Below are 26,689 nucleotides of genomic sequence, written 5' to 3'. Positions count from 1 at the left end.
CGCTATACTCATTTGCCGACGGATATATTCTTCAGTCAATATCAGATTGTACTAATTGTTGTCAATTGTTGCACAGTAGGTGCATCCTTGAACGGGCTTTAACAAATCATGATATTTACTCGTTTATCATCTCTCTCCTAATAATAAGTTTATCCGTATTATCAAGTTTTTTCTTATATTACGGCTAATTATAATTGTTTTATCTTTGACTTAAGATTGCTTACTGCATTTGTACGATTTTTAACTTTTTCCCAAGTTTTTATCAATTTATATTCAGTAGATGAATCTTCTACCTGATCAACTGCATCGTATGATTCAAGATTAAATTTTCCAAAAAAATTTCTGACACAATTGCAGTAAGTTTCATGTATCGATCTTCGTAGAATAAGTGATAAAAAAAGTTATAGATTATATCATATCGTTAAATTAAAAATGGTAAAGGACTGCAGTATAGGTTGTACTATGTAAATATTTCTTAAATTATAAATAATTCTGATTACTTCAGAAAAGGTAAGATTATATCATATTTTGTATTTCATTGAATGGTGTGCTTATCGAAATTCTGATCTCAGAACTTGCTGTATTAAAACAGACCATTTGCGGTCATTTTGTGCGACTCTTCAATAGCAAATAAGGCAGACGTCCATAAATAGCCTGAAATAATACTATTTTTGAACTAATCGCTATACCTAGTCGTCCAGTTGACAAAGGCATGCGACTCCACGATTAATCCAATGGGTCTCCGGATGGTTTGATGTTAATAAAATATACATGACAAAGTTGGACGAATGCCCTGTCGTGGCCAGAACTCCTCGTCTTGCACTCGTCTTGTAGACAGGACATTGGTAAACCGGGAGTTCCTTGAACTCAATCTTTTTGCCTGGCATTAGCCATATTATTGGCACAACGTCAAACATTATCTTAGCCAGAGATTCGTTCAGTGCCATTAGCTTTCTGTCCCAACGTGCACCTTCCAGGAATAATCCCTGCAATAGAGCAAACGCACCGACATCTTGGTAACGGCATGTAATAAAAATATACATCCACGATTTCTATACATACCCGGGTGTAAACTCCGTAGGATGGTGGTTCATCAGTGCTTCTCTCAAACTTCGTAACTTTGAATTCGAAATCAAGATGATCGATTGGTATTTTATGTTTTCGGGCGAAATTTTGTAGCACACCAGTTAAGAAAGATTGAGTAAAGAAAAATCCAGACAGCCAGAATACAACAGGAGCATCGTTTTCGATCCATTTTTGCAAAAACTCCAATCGTGCGAGCAGATCAGTAATATAACTTCCAAGTGGTTTCAGTGACGGATAAGACTTTTTATCCCAGCAGGCTGGAACTTTGCCGATGTTCATGTTAATGTAAACCTCTTCCAACGATTCTGACATCACTACCTGCCCTTTAATTGCTTTTTGCACATTCTTTAACGTGCTTTTAATCACTTCGGTGAGTCGATTGAATCTAATTAATTCTTGCCGCAGAACCGTATTCATACTGTTGGAGTAGAGTACAGGATACTTCCGCGCCACATATTCTACATCAAACTGCGGTGGCATCGAGGACAGAATCGTTTCTGCAAGATTGGTAACCATCTCACCGGCATCTCCGTCACCAGTTCCACCACTTATTTGCGTTTGTGTAAGCAGCACTCCTGCTAATAGTTGCGAAGTTTCCTTATTATCCTTAGTAATGTCGGCATTAGCATGTAGTCCATATACTTCAGGCAATTGATTTATTGGTAGACTACGAATGTACTGTAAGCATCCAGCCATGTCTGTATTTGGTGGTAGGTGATATATTCCACTCGCAGAAAAGGAGTATCTATAAAAGTAATAATTCCATATAATTTTGCAATGCAATAGCTACGTATGCAATCATTATTGGAAGAAAATCTCAATTTACTCAGGGTCTTTTAGGACTGCTTCACAATAGTAATTCTGGAGAAGAGAGCTCATTAATCGACGATCTTTGTCATCAGTGACACGACCGCCATAATTACATTCTCCAGTGAGGTAGAGCAACGCTTCAAATGGAACTTCTTGATATTCGTTCAAAAACATCTTTGGAATAAAGTAATCATTAATTCCAAATAAATAACCCAATTCTCAAGCATGTACATTAAGCTTTGATTGTAATTAATTTCAGACGGGAATTTAGTAAAATGGTTTACCTGCAACTGCAAAACGCTGATTCGCAAGTCTGACTCATTAAATTCATAGGGAATATTCCATCCAAGGGGTCCAAATTTTCGTCTTTCTTGGACTACAGCATGGAAGAAACATAGCGAAAATAGAAGAGTCCTCCATTCACTTATTTTGTAGCAATTATTAAAAAATTTCGTGTCTGAAATAGGATCATTGAGATAGCTTCTGAGTAAATTTTGTTTCAAGCCTTTGGGTGCTTCATTCGTCATTTTGACACCATTTTGCAGTATAGAAACAGGGAATGCTTTGGAAGGGTAACTCGTCAGCCATATTCGAAATTTGGGATGCGTGTTTTCTGGTATTATGACTTCGTCACAGATTCTGTCCAATTCTTTCATCCAACTCTCAGCCAGGTGACAGTTTTGCAAAACAACCCATTCCCCACTTTTTATACCTTTGTTTATCATTCCAGCTGCAATAGGTCCCTGGCCTTGGCCCAAAGAAATTGTCATAAGATTTTTCTTCTGAATTCCTTTGTCTTCCGCAAACTTGATCAGGCCAGCCATTGGGTCAGACCCAGGAGACAAAATAAAAACCAAAGGCGAAACATTGCTGGAGTCATTATACGAATCTTGTAGATCAAACGGTGGCGGTTCGATAAACGATTGGCCCATGTGATGAGTGATAAATGTTTGAACAGCAGATACAATTTTATCCGGTCTTATGCATCTCAATATGACAAGTTTACTCAAGGTGTGTACTTCATTCGTAAATGGTGACGGTAGAGGGTGATTCTGAGGATCTGCAAGGTCGTAGAATGCCTTCCAATCTGACGTACTATTTTCAACCGAAGATTGCAATTCTCCAAGCCCGGTCAATCGTGATGATCGCACTACTTCGGACCAGGACTTTTCTGAGAGCCAAGACGGAGCTGGATTTTTATAAGGGTTTTGTAGCGTGACACCGCCAGTTAACAGAAAGACCCAAAGATCCTCGTCGACTTTGTTATCAGCACGCATAAGGCCGATGCATAAAACAAAGGAAAATATCAACTTATCTTTTTCGAATAAAGATCGACAAACATTTCTGTATATACTGGCTGTAAAGTATGTATTTAAATTGTTCATTCGTGTATTTAGTTCAACGGACTTCTCACTGTTGAGAATCGCCATAGTGTATAAATGGATGAACCATGCCAAAGAATACTGGTACATCGGATCAATATTAGCCAATTCTGATATACAGAAAAATAAAACAGCTCCATGGAATGAAACAGGTTTGTACTTATTACGAGCATCGTCAATCTCCAATGTTGTTTTCATTGCCGCCGCCTGCTTAGCTTGAATCTCAGCAGAGAGGACTTTCGAAGATGATAATATTTTTACAGCTGTTTCATCTTCCAGGATATTTCCTTCAGATGTGGAGAGAACTTCCAAAATTTTGTCTTCAATTTCTTTTAGAATCCGCTTATTATTAGCGCCTTCAATGATCAATTGATTCTTTTTTTCCTCCAGCACAGGTAGATCCTTGGCAACTACGATACCGAGCAGCTGATCTTGAAGTCCTTGTGGTGTTATCATAAAATTAAGAAGGCTCACTTTAACTGCTACTTCTGGCAAATAATGAGGATTACGAAGCCGGGTGGTTATGTAGAATCGAAAATCTGTATGATACTCGATAACGTTCTCTCCAAACTTCATGTACATTACTCCTTGTTGTTTGTAGATATTTCTCACTAGCACTGGCTCTAGAATGGCATCGATCTCTTCAAGTATATTTTCTAGTAATACTGGATTGCCATACTGAATAGCCAATTCCATAGTCCTAACGTAGTTTGGGTCTGTCAACTTGATAATGTTCAATTTATTCTGTTTTTCCATATTTTTTACCCACTTGTTAGCTTGACCTTGAGGATCAATCATGAGTGGCCACCGATTTGCGTTTTTTACAATAATAGCATTCTCTACAGAGAAGGTGTCTGCCGGTAAGCCATGGATCATCCAAGCCCTAATCTCCACTGGTTCACCGAGGATTTTAACCAGACCGAAATCTGAATCGCATGGAATTTGTAATTTGGAACAAGATTCATGCCATTGTTTGATTAAACTATTACGATACTCAATAGTAAAAGCTCCGAGGTAGGCAATTATTCCAGAAGCTAGTATGACATCGCCAATTACACTTCCAAGACTTTCACCAAGAGTAGCGGCTGTTTCACTCCATCTTGTTTTTTCCCCGCTAAGCCCACCTAACAGTTTTTCAGCTCTGTCTAATTTTTGCATACAATGGTCAATGAGGTCCTCTAACTTCTTCTTTTCCCGCATGCATTCGGCAAATTCATCGTTCAGGGATTGCAATTTGTCAGTCACTTCTTGCAGCAGTGCTCTCTTGGCATTCAAAGTTTCCAACTGTGCCAATAACTCTCCTTCGGCTTCAGCTAACATAGCTTTTTTTGGTGCTACCACCTTGATCACCCTGTCATACACTTCCATTGCTCGCACCCACTTGCATAATCCTTCACAAGCAGTGGAAGATTTTTTAATTACCTCCGGAACAAAAGCTCTGTCGTTCATGTATTTTTCTCGAATTTTCTTTATATTAGCTGGTGGTATATTGTCCTTATTAAACGTTTTCAAACTTTCAAGAAATTTCATGTCACCAAGCATTTTTATAGATGCTGCCCAGTAATCATCTACTATACCTCCAGTGGTTGGATCTTGCACCGGTATTGGTTTAACGCCCTTAAGCACACATACCGCTTCCATGACAAGCCTCACTCCAGCTGGCGGATTTTTCATAGACTTTACGATAACAATATCAGAAGGTTTTAATGTATTTAGGGCAGATAATGCTGCTTCCAGTGCTGGAGTCGCCTCTGCCAAATCACTTTCACAGTCATCTTTTATCGCTTGGGCAGCTGCTGCAGCTTCATTGGCCAAAGCTTCGTCAGCTGCGACTACTTCTTTCTTGGCTTCTACTGTGACAGTGTCTTGTTCAACTCTAATCATCAACTTATCACTGAGCTGTGATTGGGCTAAGAGTTTTGGTTGCAGAGCATGCAGTTCTTCCTGCATTACTCCAACTTGCGCAGCGGCGAAATCTAGCTTGTCCAAACCAACTTCGTACCTGTTTTGCTGCAACGTAATCTGTTCTATTTTTTGCCCATACAATTTGTAAATGGACTTGATAAGCTCGAGAAAACTAGTAGGAGTTACATAATTTTTTCTACGCTGGGTAACAAAGTAATCCTCGCTAGCAGTTTGCACACTAGTGTGAAACTGCTTACAAATGAGCACAGACTTTTCACGAAGCTCAGATGTGATATCAAGATCCTTAAGGAACATTTTAGCTACTTTTTCAAGAGCATCTTCAGGCCAAGCCGTGTACCAATCTATGGTACAGCAATTGATGAGCGACGGAAACATTCTCAACCTGTTTCGAAACGCATCTCCGATTGGTGACATGGTCAGAACGACGTGTAAATTATTTTTAACTCTTTCAATGAAGAAATTGTATAACGCCATTGGCGTGGTTTCCATTTTCTTACCAGTCCCTTCACGTGTTGTGTTCATCATTTTTTCAAGTATCTCAGCTTTTTCATCAGATGCGTACAAATTTGGGACATCACCCGTGTTGAGTATCATATTTATATCTTCTACGAAAGATTCATCTTTAATCTGGTTATCCCCAAAGAGAAAGACTGTCATTTTTCCATCACCTCCTGCGCTCAACAGAAGAGCTTTTAAATCATCCCTCCATTCGGATCGACCGTAAGTTCTGGTCATTTCAACTTGATAAAGTAAATATTCACACATAGATGTTGCTAGCCTGGCACATGAACTCCGACCAGAGCCACCAATGCCAACCAAAAGCGCGTGTCCATTATCTTGAAGCAATATACGAGATATTCTCGATATATGTTCAATAGCATATCTAAACAATACTAGAGACATTGGAGTTTTTGCCATGACATTGTACTCGGTCAAATAATATTCCATTTTCTCTTGCAAATCCTCTTCGCTTATAACTTCGTCATAAGTTTTTGAATCTACATCAGGCTCCATATAATTTCCGAAGAACAACTTGCGAATGTGTGAGTTTGTAATGATTTTTTCATCTCCTTCCAAGAAATGAGCAAGAACCTTATCGACTGGCTGTCGCAATTGCTGATAGCATGCATTTTTAACTAATTTGAATAATGTTTCACGGTCGTTGTCATCAATGAGCCGATCATAGAACACTCGGTAGGCTTCGTGGATCCATAGTCTCACCATCTTGTCTGGATCCTTCATTCGTGAGGATGGTACAAGCACAATCCCTCTGATCACTCGACTGAAGTCTCGCAAACTAAAAGTGTAATGACTCTTGGCTGGAGTTGGTAGAAAGTTCTCTATCGCATCATGAAAAAGATCGATTGTAGCAGCGACAACCATTTTGCCAAGTCTGGCAACATTCGAATCGAACCCCTTGGCAAGATGCCAGTCCAAAATTGAGGTAAATATCTTTGTCATTGTAGTATCATCGAATGAATCAATACCAATAATATGCATATGTCGAGTGAGACGTGAGGTAACTACATTAGATCCACCTCCTGGTGGAATCATAGCAGCTATCAGCAGAATATCAACTAAATAAAGTATGGTAGTGTCTTTCAGATCAAACCAATACCCATGATCAATCCATTGACGTAATAATTCTATAGGTGGTTGTGCACCATACACTTCCTTCTGCGGCATACTCAGATCATCCACAAATAAGACACACTGTTTGCCCATAGTTGGGCCGTACACTCCTTTTCTGCGTCTATCTAATTTGGACATAACTATTTCTTGAGTTTGAAATGCACTTGTTCTTGCGCTAAAGTTTATTGCATTTTGAATGAATTTTTCTTTGGCCAAAGATACCAGATAGTTTAACACTATTGCAGATTTTCCTGTTCCCGTAGGGCCAACAAATAAAAGCGGTATTTCTCGTGGAAGTAGGCATGATAAGAAAAAACGTTGCATACACATTTCGTTTGTTTGAATAATCAGTTCGCCAACCTTTGCATTTGGTGCCATTTGTACCTGTTCATTACAAGCAAGTATTATTATTATCAAATTATACAAATTGTTTGACAACATTAATATTCGATCACCAATTGAGTTGGGATAAATTTATGTTACCTGCGTCGTTGTATCCACCCACGAAATCCAAGTGCCATTATTTTTCTTATCATAGACCCAGTCAAAGACTGTTCCTTTATCCGGGAAAAGTTGCTGTTTTGTCAATTTGAAAGCTTTGGGTTTTGGATTCTCTTCGATACCACCATCCAGTAATTTACGTAAAAATGTATCAAACAGTTTACGACTGTCGTTGACAAGTGTGGGACACATACCCCATATCATGCTGAATAAAAGCGTGCATTGAAGCCACACTGTGCTAACTTGCCCCTCTCCTTCGAGCATTGTTGTTAGCATTCTTGTAAATGACTGAAATCCATACAATTTTCTATACACATTCAATTGTAACTCCCATGTAATAATATTGATGATAAACCAATGCAGTACTTACATGGAACATATGCAATTCTGATGTTTCAATAAATGTCTTACAGTTCAATCTCACGAAATCAAAGATTGACTGAGTCAACCATTCAACAAGTTCAACTAGCAAGCCGAATTGTTCAATCAGTAGTTTTTCCTTGAGGTGTTTTTTGTAGGATTCAAAAAATGGATGCCAACCAAGCTGGGAAGGCTCCATGTATATCATTCCACATCTACTGACTGTTGCTGGTGAGGCCTGTTCCAGGTCAGCTGGCTCAAATATCAAATTCATCCTATTAGACATTTGGATAATTTCGCCAGACATTAAACAAAGTTTCTTGTTGTCATCCAGTACAGTGTTCATATTTTCAATCCAGACAGCATCTACCGGTCCATCGAATAAAATCCATTTCCTTTCAATACTCAATGACTGAGCATATTCTCGAAACGTGTTAGCAAGAACACCGTCGCTCCACTCGTGTGATATGGGATCAAAACTGCCATACAATTGCCCCATTGTAATTGCCTTTGGGTTAATAATTCTGTATACAGTCCTAAACTCTCTCATTGTCGCTCGTCGCATTGTGGATAAATCACCCAACGAATCAGCTAGTGACTGATAACCCTGTGTTTTTCCACCCATAGGTTCCCCGACTATCATCAGACCGTGTCTTACAAGAATCATTTCATATATTTGAATAACTTTTTCAATAAACCAATCCGTTGCTTGTAGATTTCTTTTTTGACAATTGGCCTTTAGCAAGTCAATTAGTTCAACACGATCTGGCTGAGGTAAATCAATACCAGGAAACAAATCGGTGTAGATACCGTTGAACAGAGGCACATCCTGTGCAAGAAATTTTGGAAGATTCACATCTACAATAGCTCTTAATACTAATATGGATTCGTTTTGTGATGTGTACTTGAGTTTCAGATTTCCAGCAGCTAATAACACCGTTTTTACAGCACGCATTCCATAGTCATAATGACACTGCGAGCTTAACTGTTCTGAACATAACTTGTAAGTGTGAACTATCTTCTCAGCAAGACTTCTAGCATCAATAAATCCATATGAATACAAAGTGATTTCGCCAATCATACCATAGTCGGGTACCATCATGGCTACAGTACGGAAAAGAACTTTCAAGTTATCAGGAAGCTCTTGACGACCTGCATAGCCAGGATTCATGGTAATGAAAATGTTACACGTCGGATCCAGTTTTATTTCAGTGCCCTCGAAAATAAACTTCTCAAGATGCATACCAACTGCCATTTGAATTGTCAGAATTTGCTGCGCAATTACAGAGAGTACCTCAAGTTCAATTCGATTGAATTCATCAAAACAAGACCACGCACCAGACTGAGCAAGGCCTTTGAAGAATTTTCCCATTGCTTTGTAGTCAAGGCCATCTGAGCAATTGAACACGACGCATTGTTTAGCTACTGCTTTTGCAAGGTCTTTCGATGTCTCTGTCTTACCAGTACCGGCAGGACCTTCGGGCGCTCCCCCAAGATACAACTTGAGAGCACCCATCAAAGTACGGTAACATCTATCTGTCAAAGGTGTTATTACTAGGCGTGGTGAATTTCCTAGATACTCATATGCATAGGCTACTTCTGTTGTTATCATTGAAACAGTTATGCTATCGTCGATCCAGTAGTAGCGCAGCTGAGATATCCAATTGAAATCTGTTACAGAGGTGACCTGTTTCGCTACCAGCAATTTTACAACATCTCTGGCGTGAACATCAATGACAATCAAAGCATTTAGGGTAATTCTTGCACCAGGTTCTAATTTTCCACGAACCAAGGCTACAGTCTTATCAATTTGAGAACTGCATTGGGCAAGATATGCAGGAACGGAATTTGCCTCAAAGGATTCACAGACTTCACTCGTCCAGTGAACCTGGCTGCCGCATAGTACGATTTGTCCTGGCCAAGATAAGATCCAAACTTCTCTTACGGTATTAAAATAAGCAGCTATACTATCCTGGGAAACATCACGCAGAGATACTTTCATCAGTTTCTCTACTTGAGAAAGCCATTTTTCCACTAATCCCTTAGCATCGGCAGGAAAGATTTTTGTACTCATTGGAACGTACTCATCTTCGTCAGAAAGCATTCCAATGATCTCTTGCTCTTTTGTAAAGCGTAATTTAGAGATTCCTTCAAAGCATTTCTTCAAATGTGGTTGAACCCTTTGAGGGTCTTTCGTTTCTGATAAAATTTCAAGCAACTCGTCATTGGATAAGAAGAAGAATCTAGGGAAGAATAATCTCTTCTTTTCTAAGTAATCGTTTAAACGCTTCTGAATTTCGTCCAACAATGTGTTCCCCGACTTAAACTGCTTCAACATATCAGGCATGGATGTTGCTACAGTAACTTTTCTATTACTTGCAACATATGTCATTATTTGCCGCCATATTTTATCAACTACTCGGAAATTCTTTGCTTCCGTTGGCATTTGCCTCATTATATCCTCGCTGCTAAATATGGGTTCTAGGTACATCCATGTCGCTTGATAATACAACCATTGGTCGATGATATCCTGCATCGACATTAACTTTTCTTCCCAAGCTTGCATCGCATGTTCGAAGGCCTTGACATATGGAGAACCTCTCATTGTTTGAGCTTTGAGGATATGGTCGTCTAAAAGCATTTGTATATCATCAACGGCAGACAATATATGAACACCAGTTTCGCGATATGGAGTTAGGTCAAAGTAAACGTCAGACCACTCATCCTGCATCTTTTGCAAATTTTTTTCAAGCCCATACTCTTTTGTAGCAGACATAGATATTTCCTCTAAACGATTGATGTAAACAGGTAATCCGTAGTCTACCATTTCTCCGAGACTGCTTGATGCATTTGGAATTATTTTTATGTCCACAGCTTGGCTAATTTGCTCCCAGTGACGTTGTTGTAAGCCAGGATTACAAATTGTTTGCAGTAATGGAATAAATTGCTTAAATTTTTCCACCTTTCCTCTGACCATCTCGGCGATTCGTCTTGCCCCTGGTGTGTCGGTTAAAAGTCTCGACAATTTGTAGAGAGTGCGCCAAGAGTTTTCAGTTTCTTCTCGAACCTCTTCAGCATCAAGATCTTTAAATAGTCCATAGTACCATTTTTCATAATTTTTGTGGAAACTTGTAATGGTGTGCCATAATCTGTCAAAAACATCTACAGTAGAGCTCATTGTAGGAAGTATCATGTACGGACTGAGCTCCATATCGAGCAAGGCCTCTTCTCTGTTAATCTCTTCCACTTCTTTCCTAATCTCAGCCATCTGTTTTGAAATCTCCTCAATTTCTTCGGTTCCTGATTCCATTTCATCCATTGTCAACACAGGTGGGTCCTTTTTTTTAAACTGATCTATCGCGTTCTGGACATTGTGTATTCGTGTTTCAAAATTATCTCTTCGTATACGAAGGACACCTTCAACAAACTCCTTCCTAAGGTTCAATCTAGTGTTGGCTAATTCCATTACTGCTTCCATTTCCTTGGGCCACGTAAGAGTTCTTGTATTCAAAATAATTTCCTCATTTGTAGGAGGCTGATAGTCAATAAGAAATAATATTAACTCAACAGAATGGGCTGATTTGCTTCGGAGATTAAACATCGTACAGTCCCGACTCTCTGATAAGTAGTTAAATAAATCTATAACTTCTTGAGTAGTTTCAGGCATTTCTGAAACCTTGTCAGCTATTTCTTCAAAAACAGTACACAGTTCTTGATTGTTGGCACGTAATTCCGCATAAAAATGATTACATATTTTCGTTCGAAGACTGCGCAATACAGATCGAAGTGTTTCATTGAGTTCTGTACAATCGAGTTCTATGATATTTAATGGTATCTGAAAATGAGATTTCGATTGTAAACTTTAAGATTAATACTTAACTTGCATAATATTATTGAACATGTAATATGAACTGATTTTATAACTTACTTTATTCCTAAAAAAAAACACTTGTCGTATTAAATTATCGTAGCCTTCAATTCGGTGACCAAATTCGCGCAATGCCGGCAGTGGATCAAGAGCAAAGTAGCTCTCTAAGTCATGCTCTGCCTGACCATCAAGAATGTACAGAAAATTGTCGTACATTTTTAAATACTTGTGTGGCCCGTTTATATTTGCTTCGAAAGTATTTAAAGCTTCGTTAATTATTTCTTGTATCTAAAAATTTCAAGTAACTTATTTTCAGGCTCATCATAATGAGAACACACGGCCCGCGAAAACAAATAAATTCCAATACACAGGTGATGAGAGAAATTAATGTCAGTGTAGTCAGGGCGGCTTGGTGGTCTAGTGGAGTAATTCTACGGTAAAGCATCTCTAGATACCAGGTTTGATTCCTGGCTCCGTCGTTATTTTTCAAGTCACCAAAAAACTTTCAAATTTACATTTTTCCTACGTAATGAAAATGTGAATTTGAGCTAAAATCCATCGAATACATGATGCTCGTTAGTAATTTACAAATATCAATAAACACACTTACTGCTGGTTCTAAAAGATGAACAGGAGACATGAACGACTTAATGTGTATTTCAGGAAACAAAAGACCTTCAATCTTGGGAATAGCATCGCCGATCTTGATTATTCGCTCAAAGCAATAGTAGATGGATCGACATACCTCAGATGAATCGGGAATTACCTTTAATTCATCCGTACCCAATACAGGCTCGACGCGTACCGTCATACAAGGTTTCCTAGAACAAGGGTGAGCCTTATTCTTTGACTACCCACATAAGGAATAAAATGCCACGATCAGTCTGGGGCAATAATAAACATACCTAATAAATGTCATGTCCTGATATTCACCTGTGAAATCATTCCCTTCGCTGTATTCAACGAAAAAATCTTTGAGATGTATGAGCGTTTTTACAATCAAGTCACGCAAACTTTTCGATAGCAAGGTATTTACACATCGGAAGTAATTTTCAATGCCAACCGTCGACGCACCCGGTTTCATCGATAGATATGTTTTCCAAGCATGTTTCTTCTCTAAAAACATTTCAGCAACTTCTGACATCCATCCGTTCATTATTTTTTGATTAGCAGTTTCGCACAAAACATCTATTTTTGATCTAATTTCAGACGCTTGTACTGGAAAGACGCCGAAGTCAGAAGGTCTGACAATCAACAAGTGTCGATATCTGGATGAAGCAATTAGCTGTTATAAATATATCATTATAGTCCCAAAAATGAATGAGTCCATCACCAGTCGGACACTTACTTGATATACCACAAGTCACGAATGTCCTGTAGAATTTCATTTCCTATGAAGAAATTATATTCCATGAAATGTTCAGCGATGATTTTGGAAGAATGCCAAGGCACCGGAGCCCTCACATTGATAATGGGGTATTCTGCGGGTAAAGTGATTATCAGCAAACGTTTCCTTTCAACAGGATCTAACAGAGCATAAGCAACAATTGCTACTCTCAAACTTTCTTTATAATCCATAATGATCTCAGGCTCAAGCGACGCTAGTCTCTCATTGAAACTGAAAGAATAATACTCAATATTATTAGAAAGAATCTTACACGAATATATGTATAATATGAATTGTTCACGTACTCTCGGCGTTGGCGCAGCCTCCCTGTTATGCGAGCTCGAGCTTGTTCGATATTCCTATAGTCGTATGGTTCCAGATCTGAATCTTGAATACTGTAATGCCTCAGATAATGAATCCTACAAAAATCTTCAGGACGAACAAAAGCATTTTGTTCTTCATCGACTTGTGAATGCAACTCGTCTAGCTGATCTTCAATATCTCTAGGACATTCTGCTTGTTTTTGGGCCAGAATCTGAATTGGTTAAGAAAACTTAAGTAGCTTACTATCTCGTTTTTTCTGGGCTGTTAATAAACTTACCACAGATTCAGGAATTCTTTTAGCCCTGCGTTCTTGTCGTTTCTGCTGAATTTTTTTTTTGCGTGCCAAAATCTGAGCCTCAAATTTCTTCGCCTTCTGTCTCTCCCAAGTACCATCGGCTAAATCCTTCAAGTTTATTATGTTGTTTGGTGTAATCTTTAAACGTTTGGATTTCTTCAAATCAATATTTGCCACCTCTTCATAATGAGCTTTAACACAGTCTGCTGGTGGATATTTAAGCTTTCTATCAGGTCCAAAGGGATGCCACGGAGATACCAATTGGTTGGAAGTGACAGTTTTGATGCGAAATTTGCAGCTTGTTGGAGTAAAGAAACTACCCATACTCTCCATAGGCTTGACATATTCGTACCAATTCTTGTAAGGTTCTACAGAACTGTCTCCGGTACATGCACAATTACCAGGATTTCCTTCCGTCATATTTTTCAAATATTGCATGACATTGACCAAAGGATATTTTCTAGATGTTCATTATCCTGTAAAATCCCTTTAATTACACAACGTAACAGATATTACTAAGAGTACGGAAGAATACTTACGGAAGGATGCTAGGATCTGATAGTTTCAATCCTACATTTCGTAGGTGCCAATTATTGTTTTCTTGATACAAGTGGAAATACAAAAATTACGTCGTTACCCACAAAAGTTGTTATACTGAACGGAAGATACTGTTAGTACCGTGTCATAACCAAATTATTATCGATAGCACAAGTGTCATCACTGTTGTACGATGTTTATTTTCTTAACAACCGTTGTCAAGCCAGAACAAAGTAGGGCTACACATATGTATAACATGTATGTACGTGAATCATTATTCATTTCTGAAGGCATATTTGTGATTAAAACTAGAGATAAATTACAAAAATATCTAAAAATATCTTTTTACAATATAATATATTTATTTTTATGTATATATCTGTATATATATATATGTATTCAAGTCTATTATATTACCACTGAAATTGGCACATTGTCATTGCATTTGATTCTATTTTCAATGATAACAAATTTTTTGTTCAGTTCAACTTTATCACAAATTATTCCACTTACTATTTGGCATAGGCTTTCCATCCGTGGTACAATAATACAGGGTGTACATACTGAACCGATCTGCAAAACTTTATCGTTACTTAAAACTACACCTAATATTTGATTACGAATACCTCAGATGTCCTTCTTAATGTGAAAATTTTTATGAGAGAATTTGAAGCTCTCGTGAAATTTGTAATGCCTGTTATCGTGATTTCTATCATTTCCAAATATAGATTATTTGTCATATACATTGGTCCACTTTGTATCAAAGATACAAAATAATAATATGTAAATACCACAGCAAAACGGGTATGTGAAAATAATGTCATTAAAGCACAAAACCATCAAAGAACGATGCGTGAAAATGCTTGTATAGAAGTAATATTGTGCTACACCAGATAAAGAAAAATATTACTTGTAGTATTTGACTAAATTATCCATACTTGTTGAACAAACAAGCCTATACTGTAATCTTTTTGATTAAACGAAGTCGTATTGACGAGCAATGCCTTCATTTGCATCCTGACTTTTTATAGAATCATGAATACTACTAGTATCCGAAACAGTGCTTGACTTTTGAGTCAATTCCATGTACTGATCGTTTCTATTATCAATACTTTCATGATAAGAATCAGGAGACAGTGATTTGTACAATATACTATTTGATTCCTGATAATTTGTCGAGGATATACTTGGTTTTTGGGCATGATAGTTCAGTTTACTATAACGACGGTGACGAGCTGGACTTCCCAGAACATGCTCGTGCTGAGGATTGGTTAGCGAACTAGGTCGTTGTGTTAGAAGTGGATTCAGGTGATACAACCATTCTATGAAAAGTAAAATTTATAAATTAGAGAGATTATGCCTGTGTTGAAATGGAATACAGTGTTCAGTAAGGTAAATGCTCGAGATACTAACGTTCCTCTGTCACCTTAGATATTCCATTTAGAAGGAAATCCTTGTCCTGAGCTTCCAAAACCAACATGCCTCTTAAAATTTCAACCATCTCTTTTCTGGCATATGCCTTGGCACGCAAATAATAAACAGCAACGCTGAAATTTGTTGCATCAATATTATTTTTCAATATCTTAATGGTATATAGTTGAAGGTACACAATTATTAAAGTTCTAGCTACTCACCACATTGCAATTAGTATCGCAGCGCCAATACCAGGTTTTGCTAATCCAGTAACAACCACCCAGAATTGACTGTCATTTTTTAGCTGCAGCACGCCCAAAACAACCATTTGCCAGGTGTACTCGTAATCTTGAAACGGGCCACAATCCTGAGTTTCTATACTCGTCACGATGTATCCAAGAACTGTGAGTACACCAACCATTGACAGAAATGCTAGTGCCAAAAACAGAGTCTGCGTTTGCGCAGCTCTCCACGATCGTGATGGTGGTTCACAGTGATTCAAGACTCCGTATTTCTTGATATAAAAAGTCAGGATCAATTTTGCAAGAATAACGACTGACATTGGTGGACTAAAGTAGAAAGCTATCCAAAACAACGTTTGATTGTAAGTCAAATTCAAGGTGTTTCGAGCTATGTCAAATCTTGGTGCCCCAATTTTTTTCCATCCTACTATGTAAATCTTTGATCGTATCATTTGAGCCATGAATATCAGAACTATAGATATTATGAAGTCAAGAATAATTAGCCGATATATTTCCTGAGTAAATTCAGTCTGCCAACAACTTTTAGTTGAACGAAGCCAAAAGGCCAAGAGCACTCCAACAATCACAACTTCCATAATATAGGTTCTTATCATTGTCACGTAGAGAGTTGTGCGTTTACTCGCATAGCCTTCAAATTGAGCCTGCAAGTAATAATAACGACAATGATTAATGTGAGCAAACTTCGACAACTCATAAATGAACACCTACAATTTCCTCTTTCGACTTATAAAGCATGCATACCTATGTATTATTACATTGAGTACTAACCAGCCATGAGAAAAACGCTGGATACAGGTTCATGAAGATCGTAATACATAATGGTACAAGCAAAGTAAAGAAAGTTTGACTGTAGTCCAATGTGTACTCGGTCAATAATTTCCATAGTAATACTCCAGTGCTGGACATAATAGTAATTACTAATACCGTCACAGCTACTTGAATTAACAGCACATAAGTTTTTATGACACAGCCTTTGTGTGTTTTTTTCTGGTCTTCGCCCAATAACTCCTTCAGTTCTCCATAAATGGTAGCAGAGCGTAAGTTTGCTGCTTTGTAAGAAGCGATGCCAAAGTCCCAACCACAAAATATTTTGCTGGCATATAGGTTGGTTAAACCACCAGCAGTTTCAATAAAATTCTTACGATAAGAACGTGCAACTCTAGAACAACGAGTATTTGGATTTAACAACTTTGATTAATAAAGTATTAATAAGGTGCCAACAATGTTTACTTGTTTTTACTCCTTGTTTGAGTCAAACTGGAATAAAAAATTTGTTAAATGATAAGACTATGAACATCGTAAATAAATCCATACTAACTTGATTGAAAGAAGAAGAAAAGTGAAAATATAACAACATAACAACGTCATGAAATACGCTGATGGAATGCTGTATGTCAGACTAGATCCTTTTGAGACTGTTCCATTAGAATAAAATCCGTAATACATTATCGAATCCGTAAAAAAGCCCTATAATGTGAAATTGCTTGCATTATTAACTAACCAAAATTTTTTCGTTCAATGGAACTGGTTGTTGGCATCCATATTGATTCCATTCTTGTACTGAGATTCATGTTTGTGTTATGAAAATTACTGGTAAAAGTAACAGCTAAAGATATGCTTGATTTAGTCAACAACGTTGGATTAATTTCCTTACACCAGATCTTTCAAGTTTTCAATAAACTCTTATTACTCTTACATTAGTCAGCAGACTTACAGTTCCTGTTAAAAGATCCCATCCACTAAAAGCTGTATCTGAATATGCTTCCAGCAAAGACTGTGGTAGAACGATAAATCCCAAACTAAAAGTATAAATCTTGTTCAATCAAACTATGCGTTAGTATTATTTGTATAATTAAAGATACTAGTACCTTAAGACACAGCATATAGTGTTTGAAATGAATAACCAACGCAGGAATTTGAAATAAGTAGCTACCCCGCTTCCAAAATGACCCTCGATTGCCTTGATCGAATGATACCAAAGCTCCATAGTTGAAGCGACCTCACGCATTGCCATACCAATCTGTAATGAAAAGTGATTTTCAGGGGTCAGTATGTCTAATGAGTTGTTATCTATGAGTGACATTGCCTCTTATACCGAGAAATAGTGGCAGAATGTGTAATTCATTTTGAAATTCAACTATCTCCAGCTAAAAAGTTGCGGCCTCGCGAATTCTGACTTTGAAATAAATTATTCTTTAAAACATTTATACATGGTTCAGATAAAACTGTGTAACATGGTTGTCGGCAGAGCTTGAAAATATTTATTTTCAAGGTGCAAAATTTTCTTGAGTTAGTTTAAACAGTATGAAAAAATTCTTCATTTCAATTGTCACCTTGGTAAAACTCATACTGGTTTTGTATTTCAGTCGCTTCCAAAAGCTGATTGGTTTCCTTTTTTTTTTATTTTCGTTGACCGACGTTGTAAGCCTAGCCCTGATTGTCCTTTTCACAGTAAGACACTGTGGCATGTCTCGCAGTTTTTCTATCCTTAGAAGCTCTGATATCGGATCATCGTGCATTAATTCGTCGTCCAACTCCATGCGGCTCGCTATGTTCATTGCACGATCTTCTGTTGGTGAGACAGGCTCTCGATGAGCTCGCATGGTAGCATATAGAAGCGCAGTTGTCCGTCCATGCCGTTCGTGTTTTGCTTGCTCATCCAAACCAGCTGAAGTAATTGAAATATTTGAAAAACATAGGACAAGAAATGGATACTTTTTTTTTTATTGACAAACAAACGTGGAGGCTCGAAAATAATGTTCACCTAAGGTTCTGGACGGCATATAACGAGCATGCTGTGCATGTTTCCGTTGTATCGAGGGACGTCTCATGGTTAATCCCCAACGATTTTCTGCTCTTGATACATCTAATTCGCTGGATGAATTTGCTGTAACAATATATCAAGACTTCATTATGATGTTTTGAAAATGTATCGACAAATGTTAAATAAATGGATACGTTGAAGCAAGAGAAAGGTTTTATAGAATACCTTACACAATGCTATTTCTGTATTTTAACAGTGAACCAAAGTGACTCATTAGGTAGGTCCCGGTTAATGCTAGACAGAACGGATTTTCATGAGCTTGAAAATGATTGATTCTAAGGTACGACTGTACGTCTAGCAAGATATTGATAAACACTTACGAGGTATGCTTCCAAAATCATAAGGTGGATGATCATCTTTTGAGGTGCCAGCTTCGGTCGTCATCCTTAATTCAATCAAATCGGTTCTCAACGCTAACGCACTGTTATTTCCCGTCGCTAAAACGTGAATAGATCGTTATCTGAGGAAACGAATTATCTTATCAGCACGTATCCGTTCGACGAATGTCAAGTATATGCGGTCAGCCGTGAGATTGAAGTCAATAATTTCAGATTGTTTATCTTTGAGAGTTTATTCAGCGATTCGGATTCGGTTAGTCAGCTTCAAAGTATGCATTTGTTTATCATTCCTCGCACCTCTCAATTCTCATCTGTCACAATTCGAGGATTTTAAATCGAACCTAATAATCGAGGTGCTGTCGAGTGTCTTCGATTCTACCGGCGCGATTATACAAGAAAGGCGTATATCCGAAATTACACCTGATCGACGTTATACTGTATAATTGAGTCAATTTATCTTACCTAACTCAACGTTAATGAAGTTAAATATTTTTACCCCACCGCAATCTGCAACTTATTGATTGAAAAATTACAAACGCTTAAATAATATCCCCAATGCTACACTTTAAAAAGGATTAGCAATGCCGTGCGCCATACAAATTTTTCGTAATCATAGTTGAAAACCATGGCAGTGATTACATCTTCAACTCCACTGCGTGGATCGCTACAGATTTACAAATGTTGCTGACTTAATGTGTCAAAACAACTACGCATACCGTTTTGTATTATCAAGGCATAGTTGCTGCGTTTGGTTCGCAGCGTTTTTGTGAAATCGAAGATGAGTCAAATGACTTGCGGAATATCAGGATCAAATCGAGGTTTACCGTGTGAATGGAGAATATTTAACGTGCTTAGAATGATTTTAATATCACCTGAATAAGCCTAATAATTGAATGTTGACCGATTTTCAATGAATGAATGTGAATACAAATACGATTTTTGTTTGATGAAGACACTGAAATGGTTATTTGGTCATTGATTTGACTAGAGCATTCCAAAACTCATTGACAACTTCCTGTTTCAAGTACAGACCACTTATAGGTTTGAAGTTGCACGTTTCAACGAGGGAAAGAGTGTGGTTATATTTTATAAGTTATATTTTTTACTAAGTGATATAATGGCTGATTCAACGGTGCAGAAGGTAATTTCTATGTTAACAACACCCAAGCGATCCGTCTAACCGTTGCTGTGCAAAATTTTAGTCCCAAGTTCTCAGAAAGGTGAAATATAACTGGTTTTTAACTAGTGCCAACATCGACCGGTAGAGTTACAGGTTACAGCTCGGCTTAGTATTGTTTTGTGTTTCACGATGGCACCAACAAATGTGGTAATTGTCAAACTTTTCTTGCTCATCATCGATCATAGCAGGCGATCCTAAATTTTGTAAAATCATCATTCACGATTCACTTTCTACAACGCCGCTTAAACATCGCCGTTTACTCTGCTATTAACTTAACCTAACCTTAAACCGTGCACATTGCGGCGTAACGTAAAATATAAATTGGAAAGTTTGCCCCGCGTACTTTCCTGTTCTAGAAATATTTTACGTTTTTTTTCAAAGTATATTGTTTTTTATTGGTACATTCATAAGCCGTACTTGCGTTTTAGTTGCGGAAACTTTTCGCACTTTCTTCTGATTATGACGCGTATATATTTCAGCCATGATCTGCAGTCATAAAGCGTCGCTGACTTACGAAAAATAGTTTGTTATTTCTTAGAAATTCTCGTCATATATCACACAAGGTGGGAGATACAATTTTGTCTACATGTCCTTCTAATGATATACTACATACCTGCACGTATGAGATGTTGATAAAATTGAATTTTAACATATTCATTTGTTTGACGACAAAAAATTTTCAATAACCTGCCAAAATTCGTAAGTTATGTCACTGTTGGTAAAAAATGACAAATTAATTAAACACATACTGTATCCAGGCGTAGAAGTAGTGTAAAAAATTTATCGACATAAAAATCCCTTTAAATTAGCAGCAATGTTGCCATTATTTTTTCGCCCTGTTCCAAGCAATGAATCAAAAGGTTCAAAAGATGCTTTTACTGAAACTGAGGTACTTGATAATAAGTTGAGTAGAACACGCATGAAGGTAAAACTGCAACTGTATTTATACAAAATGTTAATTATTAGTTCTTCTTACAGGTCCAGGAATACAAAGATTCACTTAAAACGAAGGTAATCAATATCCACTTATGTCAAAACAGCAGTTAATGAGTTTAATAGCAATGTCGAATCTATTCTGATCGCTACATAGATCCCTTAATCATTAGCGATTAAGATGTTTTTTTTTCTTGCAAACATCAGGCGGAACAATTGATCATAAAAGGCTTCCCTGAGAAGATAATGAAGCTTAATGAGCTTTTGGAAACACCGAGCTTCTGCAACCGTGAACTCTCCGATGTACATCAGGATTTGAATGTCCCTATCCCAGATCCAATTTCACTTAATCATTCCGACGATGGACCAGCAACGAAAAAAGCGAAGCTGGAGAACAATTTGAACGATATTGAAACCAGCGGTACCAAAGTTATGGTTCTTCCCAGCGGTCCTGTACCATGTAACAAACCACTTTGTGAACTGATTCACATTGCCAAGCCGTACATCAGGCAACTTGTGGAAGATTCCAACCTTGTAAGTATATAATTGAGGGAATAGCTATAAAACAGCGATGCATGAAAAGAAAACTCTTGAGATAATTGAGAAAAAACATAGAATGTTGATTTAAAAATCTATATTTTATGTAATGCTAGTTTCCCCATATATGTTTAATCATTTATTATCTTCGTCGAGAAATATAGCTCCGTTTTGTTTATGTAATTTCCTTCGCATTGTTTTTACAGCTGAAAATGTGGATCTCGTTTATGATTCCAAAAATTGAAGACGGAAACAATTTTGGTGTCTCAATCCAGGAAGATACTTTAGCTGAAATCCAATCAGTTGAAAGCGAAGCTGCGGCATTCTTTGATCAAATTTCGAGGTAAGAAATATTACACACGTCTCGTTCTACGCGGAATAATTGAAACTGATAACGTCTAACAATAACGGAGTGCTTTTTTCTAGGTACTTCATATCAAGAGGTAAAATTGTAAGTAAAGTAGCAAAATATCCACACATCATTGACTACAGGCGCTCGGTTCAGGAATTGGACGAAAAGGAATATCTCAGCTTATGGCTGGTGATGTGTGAAGTTCGTAATCGTTACTGTTCGTTACACGACATAGTTATAAAAAATCTTGAGAAGATAAAGCGGCCTCGATCGACAAACGCCGAGTCCTTGTATTAATCGAAAATCAGCATCGCCCTCATATATGAGTGCAAACTTTATTCTAATTTGAACCTCAGAGAGTATGATGTGGTAAAAGATGATGAATGATAAACGAAGAAATCTAGCTTTTCGATAAAATCAGAATTACGTTACAAACATCTTACTGTTACCGCCGCTACTTGAACCTTTCCATTATTATAATGTGTTCTAAATCTAAAAAAAAAAAAAAAAAAAAAAAAAAAAAACTGTTCTCCATCTACCGGTTGTAGGATCTGAACATGTTTGAACTTGAATTAGGTTCCATGCACTGTTTGCAAAGATAAGTATATGAAACACACTTTTTGCTTACTTGTAAGAGATTACAGGTTGTTTTCTTTTAAACAAATAATTTCTGTTTATTGCGAAATCTATCTCTTCTTTTCTTCAATTATGGAAAAGGTTATCAAATGTCGTTTAACTTATCATTCCTATCGGGTTTGATATAAATTCGATATTTATGCTTTCTGCGTGTATGTGCATGCTATTAGCAATCGAAAATCCGCAAATGACTTTTCTAGAATGATTAGTACATAATGATCATCAACTTAATTTATACGAACTTTAGATTAATTAGACTCTCAAGAATAGACAGATTCCATTGAATAGTAATTATAAAATTACACCACAAATCATCATTAACAATCTTACTAAACTCCGGAAGAAAACTTCTTCAGCTCTAAAAAATATATCTATAATTCAAAATATCTTGATTTGAAGTACGTAATTTTTTACAACATACCCAAAAGACATAATATTTGTATTTATTAATATGGTGTGCTCTTGATGGAGATTTGGCAATTGAAGAAGACCTGGAGAAGATTTACAAAGTGATTATTCCTTCGATGTTCAGATTGATATATTTCTTGACAATTTACGGATCAGACATACTTTATTTATTTGCAACGTGAATTCAACCGTGTTAAAAGTAATAAAAGTACAGGGCGTAGAATAATTTTTGCCCTCTACTTTCATTTCATACTTTTTACCGTCAGTATTCAGTCTACAATTTTTTTTATATTCTGTCTAAAATCACGCAGCAAAAATATACCTAAATTTCTTTCTTTCGTTATATCGGTATGTATAACGATCGTAGATCTGGAAGGTGTTGTGATTGGTTTCCGTCATGGCTGATTATTTGGCTATAAATATATTATACCTATAGCATACATATAACTTTTGATTTACCCTTGTATTTTGAAACGTCAAACGAATAAATGAAAATAGAACAATGTAACAATAAACGTGGTGCTGATAGCTATAGTATTATAAACATCTGACTTCACAAACTCAGAGGTCAATTTTTGTTTTGGTTTTGTTTTACGAGCAATTTTTCATACGAAATTTAGCTGTCACAGTACAAACATCGCACTTCAGCCAAAAAAAAAATAGAAAAAAATGGTTTTATGAGTGAAAAGAAGAAAATTTTTATAGTTCAGTTGATACAGATATAATGGATTACAAAAGTGAAGCATCGTATTTGGACCGACTGCAACACGAGGTGAGTGATTCACAGTCTTCATTACAAAATAATTCGTTAAAACGAAAGTCTGGATTTTCTAACTTTTCCGATAAAAATTTTTAATGTTTATCTGAGTATAAATGCGGTAGAATGTGGCAACGTCTTTTTCAAAGAAAAGTATTTTTCCTGTAGGCTCTTACGTGTTTGAATGGATTTCCTAACAAAGTTAAAGCCTTAAATGATATCATTGCTGCTTATGCACCGGAAGTTGATGTTAAGAGAAATCCGGAAAATAAAGAAGCTCAAGTTCGCGTGCCTTGCATTTCGACTAATACATACGTTCCGAAGGAAACCAGTTTGGAAAATAACCATGTGAATTGTAAGAAAACAAAAAGATATACGTACATTTTTAATTACCCCCGTATAGATAATGTTGTTAATTATTCATTCATCTATCGTGCATATATTTTTTTCACGCAATATTCGGTAAACAATAGTGTTTGACTATGTAATGATAATTCAGCAGATGCATTATGCTCCGAATCAAACTCAAGCCGATCTATTCCACGTCATGGATTATCAAAGAGAAATCATCACCGTTCGCGAAGATCACATCAAATAAATTTTCGACGTCGTCCAGGACCTCTGGCACATATCCTGGCTTTTCTGTCGAGCAGTCTTGCAGCTTGTACAAAAACTACAGTAATCAGACCGACTAGATACATCGCAAATCACGCTCTCACCATGCTAAGGGATTAGTAAGACGCGGTATTTTGTCGAACTGCGAATTTTACATCCTGAACAACCGAATTAAGTTACCTTCTTAATTGCATATCTGTTCACATAGCTTGATGCAACGGGGAGATCTGGTAAGCGCTAAATGTGGTCTTTCGATAATTTGGTCGCTACCGGAAAGTAGAGCGTCAATGAAAATGCAGACTGATCTCGGTTCAACCCTCGACAATTGTATGAGAATAATGAAACCAGTCGTGGCTCAGCTTATTGCGGATACGACAAAAGTAATTTCAACAGTTTTTCTACCGTTTTTATTAAATCCAACATTGGAACAATATTATGTTCTATGTAATGTCACAGTTGAAGCGCTGGCTACAAGCACTTGCTCTGAATTTTGCGCCTCCGACGCCAACCTTGATCCATGCTATACAAGAAACCGAGGCCATTGACGGCTGGGCTTACGAGCTTTTCTTCCATTTGAAGTATCTTCAGGAAAATCATATCCACAATGTCGAAAAAGTATTTGAATCTGTCATTTCATTTTCTTCTGCTTTCACAACTTGACTCATAATATTGTTAATGACAATGTGAAGATCAATTTTCCTATCTGAATTGATACCTAATTTTAATTTGACCAAATTACTTTTAAGAATGCTGTCCCGAGATTGAAAATATGTGACAACTTGAGAAACGTGAATCTTTGGCATCGGCTGGTGCGGCTGCGAGATAATTACGTCTACCTTTACGAAAGTCTATTCAGCAATAGTCAATTTCATAAGTTATCCAGGAATTCGAAAGAAATGCTGGAGTGATTAGCCACAGTAGCCTTGAGTTATACTCATTTATGGTATACCTATATACTCAAGGCATTTACGTATGTCAGTCAATATCAAGATCGCTTGGCTTCCATGTTATTTGCAAAAGTTTGTGTACGATATACTGTAAGCGATCATGTCAAAACATTGTTAATAAAATATATACACTGGGTGTCAAATCGATGTCCTAATTTACAATCATAATGCATACTTATGTTGTTTATCAATTGATGTTATTCGATGATTGTTTTTAATGCGGGTCATCTCAAAATTGTTTTTACTATCGACTATCGAAGGTTTTCCGCTGATGGAGTTTGAATACACGCGCAGTTTATTAGCTTACAAATTATGGGTATTCCATACTGAATAGAAAACCCATTGACAAACACTCAAAATTGGTAAACTGAATGTGCAAAGGCCAAATACTAAATGAAGTATTGGTATTCATTCCATCGGAAGACAATACAGTAATTGTCAAAAATGAAGAAAGGAAAAACAAGAACCAGATTCGCGACAAGACTAAGGATCTGTAGAATTTTGCAGTCGAATTCAAAGGGACTCAGACGGGGTATCGATAAAATGGATCATCTGAAACTCAGATGAAACTCCGCCCATATAATTACGCATTTACCAACAATGTGCAAACAGAAAACTGAAACGGAGGGCAACACTTAAAGATACATACAAGTTCGTCAAAAGTATAATTTTATACAATATAGCAGAAGCGTCGTTGCATGAAATCATCTTATACAGTATTTACGGTTTATTATAATTTCTGTATTTCATCGTTCTTTGGCCTACCCGTTTGTGGTCGCGTTTTCATTTCCGAATGTAAATTTGGTAGCAATATACTCATCAAATTATGCGATACGGACTGAACAGAGCAATCTGGATTTTGGTGCGCAAAAGTGCGCAGCTCCCTGCATGCGTTAGGACCCACAAAGTTGTCGTGCCACAAGGTACCTGACAGCGAATGATGCCGGCCGGCACCTTCGACGTTCACTCGCAGATCCCGACCAGACGTGACGGGTCGCTCACTGTATTAGACTACCGAATTGCCGCCGCTCTCTGCGTCAGGCGTTGAATTTGAATGTAAACCACCTACCCGACAAAAACTGGTCACGAAAATTCTATCAGGGGTACTCGTCTTCACATTCTTTCCATGTACGGAATCAGTCAACCTACACATTAAAATAAATTTCAAATAAAAACTAACCGCAAATTCAGTTTTTCAAACGATGTTCATTATTTAAAAATGTAATGTGTATGGGTATACTCCAAAGGCTGTAAGGTATCCGTAGAACCGTGAACTGAACATAATAAACATACGAAGAAGTTCAGGTTAATATTTCGTCCGGCTGAGTCGGTCCGATCAGTACGTTTGGCAATAATCCTATTGCTCTACATTACCGAC

General features: G+C 37.2%; 3 protein-coding genes across 5 annotated transcripts; 1 reads left to right on the top strand and 2 right to left on the bottom strand.

Annotated features, from left to right (window-relative positions):
- Positions 1–347: 347 nt before the first annotated feature.
- Positions 348–14,050, bottom strand: LOC124406084 (dynein axonemal heavy chain 3-like). Its single transcript, XM_046881442.1, has 12 exons — positions 13,554–14,050; positions 13,258–13,487; positions 12,914–13,183; positions 12,471–12,833; positions 12,176–12,386; positions 11,626–11,853; positions 7,708–11,532; positions 7,320–7,625; positions 2,181–7,220; positions 1,913–2,070; positions 1,063–1,831; positions 348–986 (listed from the first exon to the last, which is right to left on the bottom strand). Exons 1-12 carry the CDS (start codon positions 14,007–14,009, stop codon positions 690–692), a joined length of 12,153 nt encoding a protein of 4,050 aa, XP_046737398.1. The 5' UTR covers positions 14,010–14,050; the 3' UTR covers positions 348–689.
- A 1,033-nt stretch (positions 14,051–15,083) lies between these two features.
- LOC124406085 (transmembrane channel-like protein 5) lies at positions 15,084–19,418 on the bottom strand. Of its 2 annotated transcripts, none has more exons than XM_046881443.1 (10): positions 18,929–19,418; positions 18,549–18,671; positions 18,118–18,452; positions 17,653–17,804; positions 17,499–17,583; positions 17,103–17,251; positions 16,553–16,943; positions 15,743–16,425; positions 15,522–15,655; positions 15,084–15,430 (listed from the first exon to the last, which is right to left on the bottom strand). In XM_046881443.1, the coding sequence occupies exons 1-10, from the start codon at positions 18,990–18,992 to the stop codon at positions 15,084–15,086; spliced, it is 2,463 nt and encodes an 820-aa protein (XP_046737399.1). In that variant the 5' UTR covers positions 18,993–19,418. The 2 variants fall into 2 exon arrangements, with proteins under 2 accessions (XP_046737399.1, XP_046737400.1); XM_046881444.1 differs by lacking the exon at positions 18,929–19,418 and adding an exon at positions 18,774–18,829.
- Positions 19,419–20,149: 731 nt separating this feature from the next.
- On the top strand, positions 20,150–22,967 carry LOC124406086 (proteasome activator complex subunit 3). Of its 2 annotated transcripts, none has more exons than XM_046881446.1 (5): positions 20,150–20,273; positions 21,105–21,137; positions 21,267–21,593; positions 21,803–21,939; positions 22,023–22,967. In XM_046881446.1, the coding sequence occupies exons 1-5, from the start codon at positions 20,256–20,258 to the stop codon at positions 22,243–22,245; spliced, it is 738 nt and encodes a 245-aa protein (XP_046737402.1). In that variant the 5' UTR covers positions 20,150–20,255; the 3' UTR covers positions 22,246–22,967. The 2 variants fall into 2 exon arrangements, with proteins under 2 accessions (XP_046737402.1, XP_046737401.1); XM_046881445.1 differs by lacking the exon at positions 20,150–20,273 and adding an exon at positions 20,557–21,015.
- Positions 22,968–26,689: the final 3,722 nt, after the last annotated feature.

The sequence above is a fragment of the Diprion similis genome, chromosome 4 (assembly GCF_021155765.1).
Source record: "Diprion similis isolate iyDipSimi1 chromosome 4, iyDipSimi1.1, whole genome shotgun sequence".
Taxonomy (NCBI): Eukaryota; Metazoa; Arthropoda; class Insecta; order Hymenoptera; family Diprionidae; genus Diprion; species Diprion similis.
The sequence above is the reverse complement of the archived record's forward strand: the minus strand, read 5'-3'. Positions and strand labels throughout refer to the sequence as shown.

Bases quoted from the DNA above. Each gene is read 5' to 3' on its own strand.
- LOC124406084 (XM_046881442.1), bottom strand. From the start codon at position 14,009: ATGCAATATTTGAAAAATATGACGGAAGGAAATCCTGGTAATTGTGCA. The intron at 13,184-13,257 runs GTACGTGAACAA...TTATTCTTTCAG, and splicing joins AGGCTGCGCCAACGCCGAGA to TTTCAATGAGAGACTAGCGT. The intron at 11,533-11,625 runs GTAAGTTATAAA...TCTCATTTTCAG, and splicing joins TGTTTTTTTTTAGGAATAAA to ATACCATTAAATATCATAGA.
- LOC124406085 (XM_046881443.1), bottom strand. From the start codon at position 18,992: ATGACGACCGAAGCTGGCACCTCAAAAGATGATCATCCACCTTATGAT. The intron at 16,944-17,102 runs GTTAGTATGGAT...TCGTTGTTCTAG, and splicing joins TTTCTTCTTCTTTCAATCAA to AGTTGCACGTTCTTATCGTA. The intron at 15,656-15,742 runs GTGAGTAGCTAG...AACAAATTTCAG, and splicing joins GCGATACTAATTGCAATGTG to CGTTGCTGTTTATTATTTGC.
- LOC124406086 (XM_046881445.1), top strand. From the start codon at position 20,941: ATGTTGCCATTATTTTTTCGCCCTGTTCCAAGCAATGAATCAAAAGGT. The intron at 21,016-21,104 runs GTACTTGATAAT...TTCTTCTTACAG, and splicing joins ATGCTTTTACTGAAACTGAG to GTCCAGGAATACAAAGATTC. The intron at 21,138-21,266 runs GTAATCAATATC...TGCAAACATCAG, and splicing joins AAGATTCACTTAAAACGAAG to GCGGAACAATTGATCATAAA.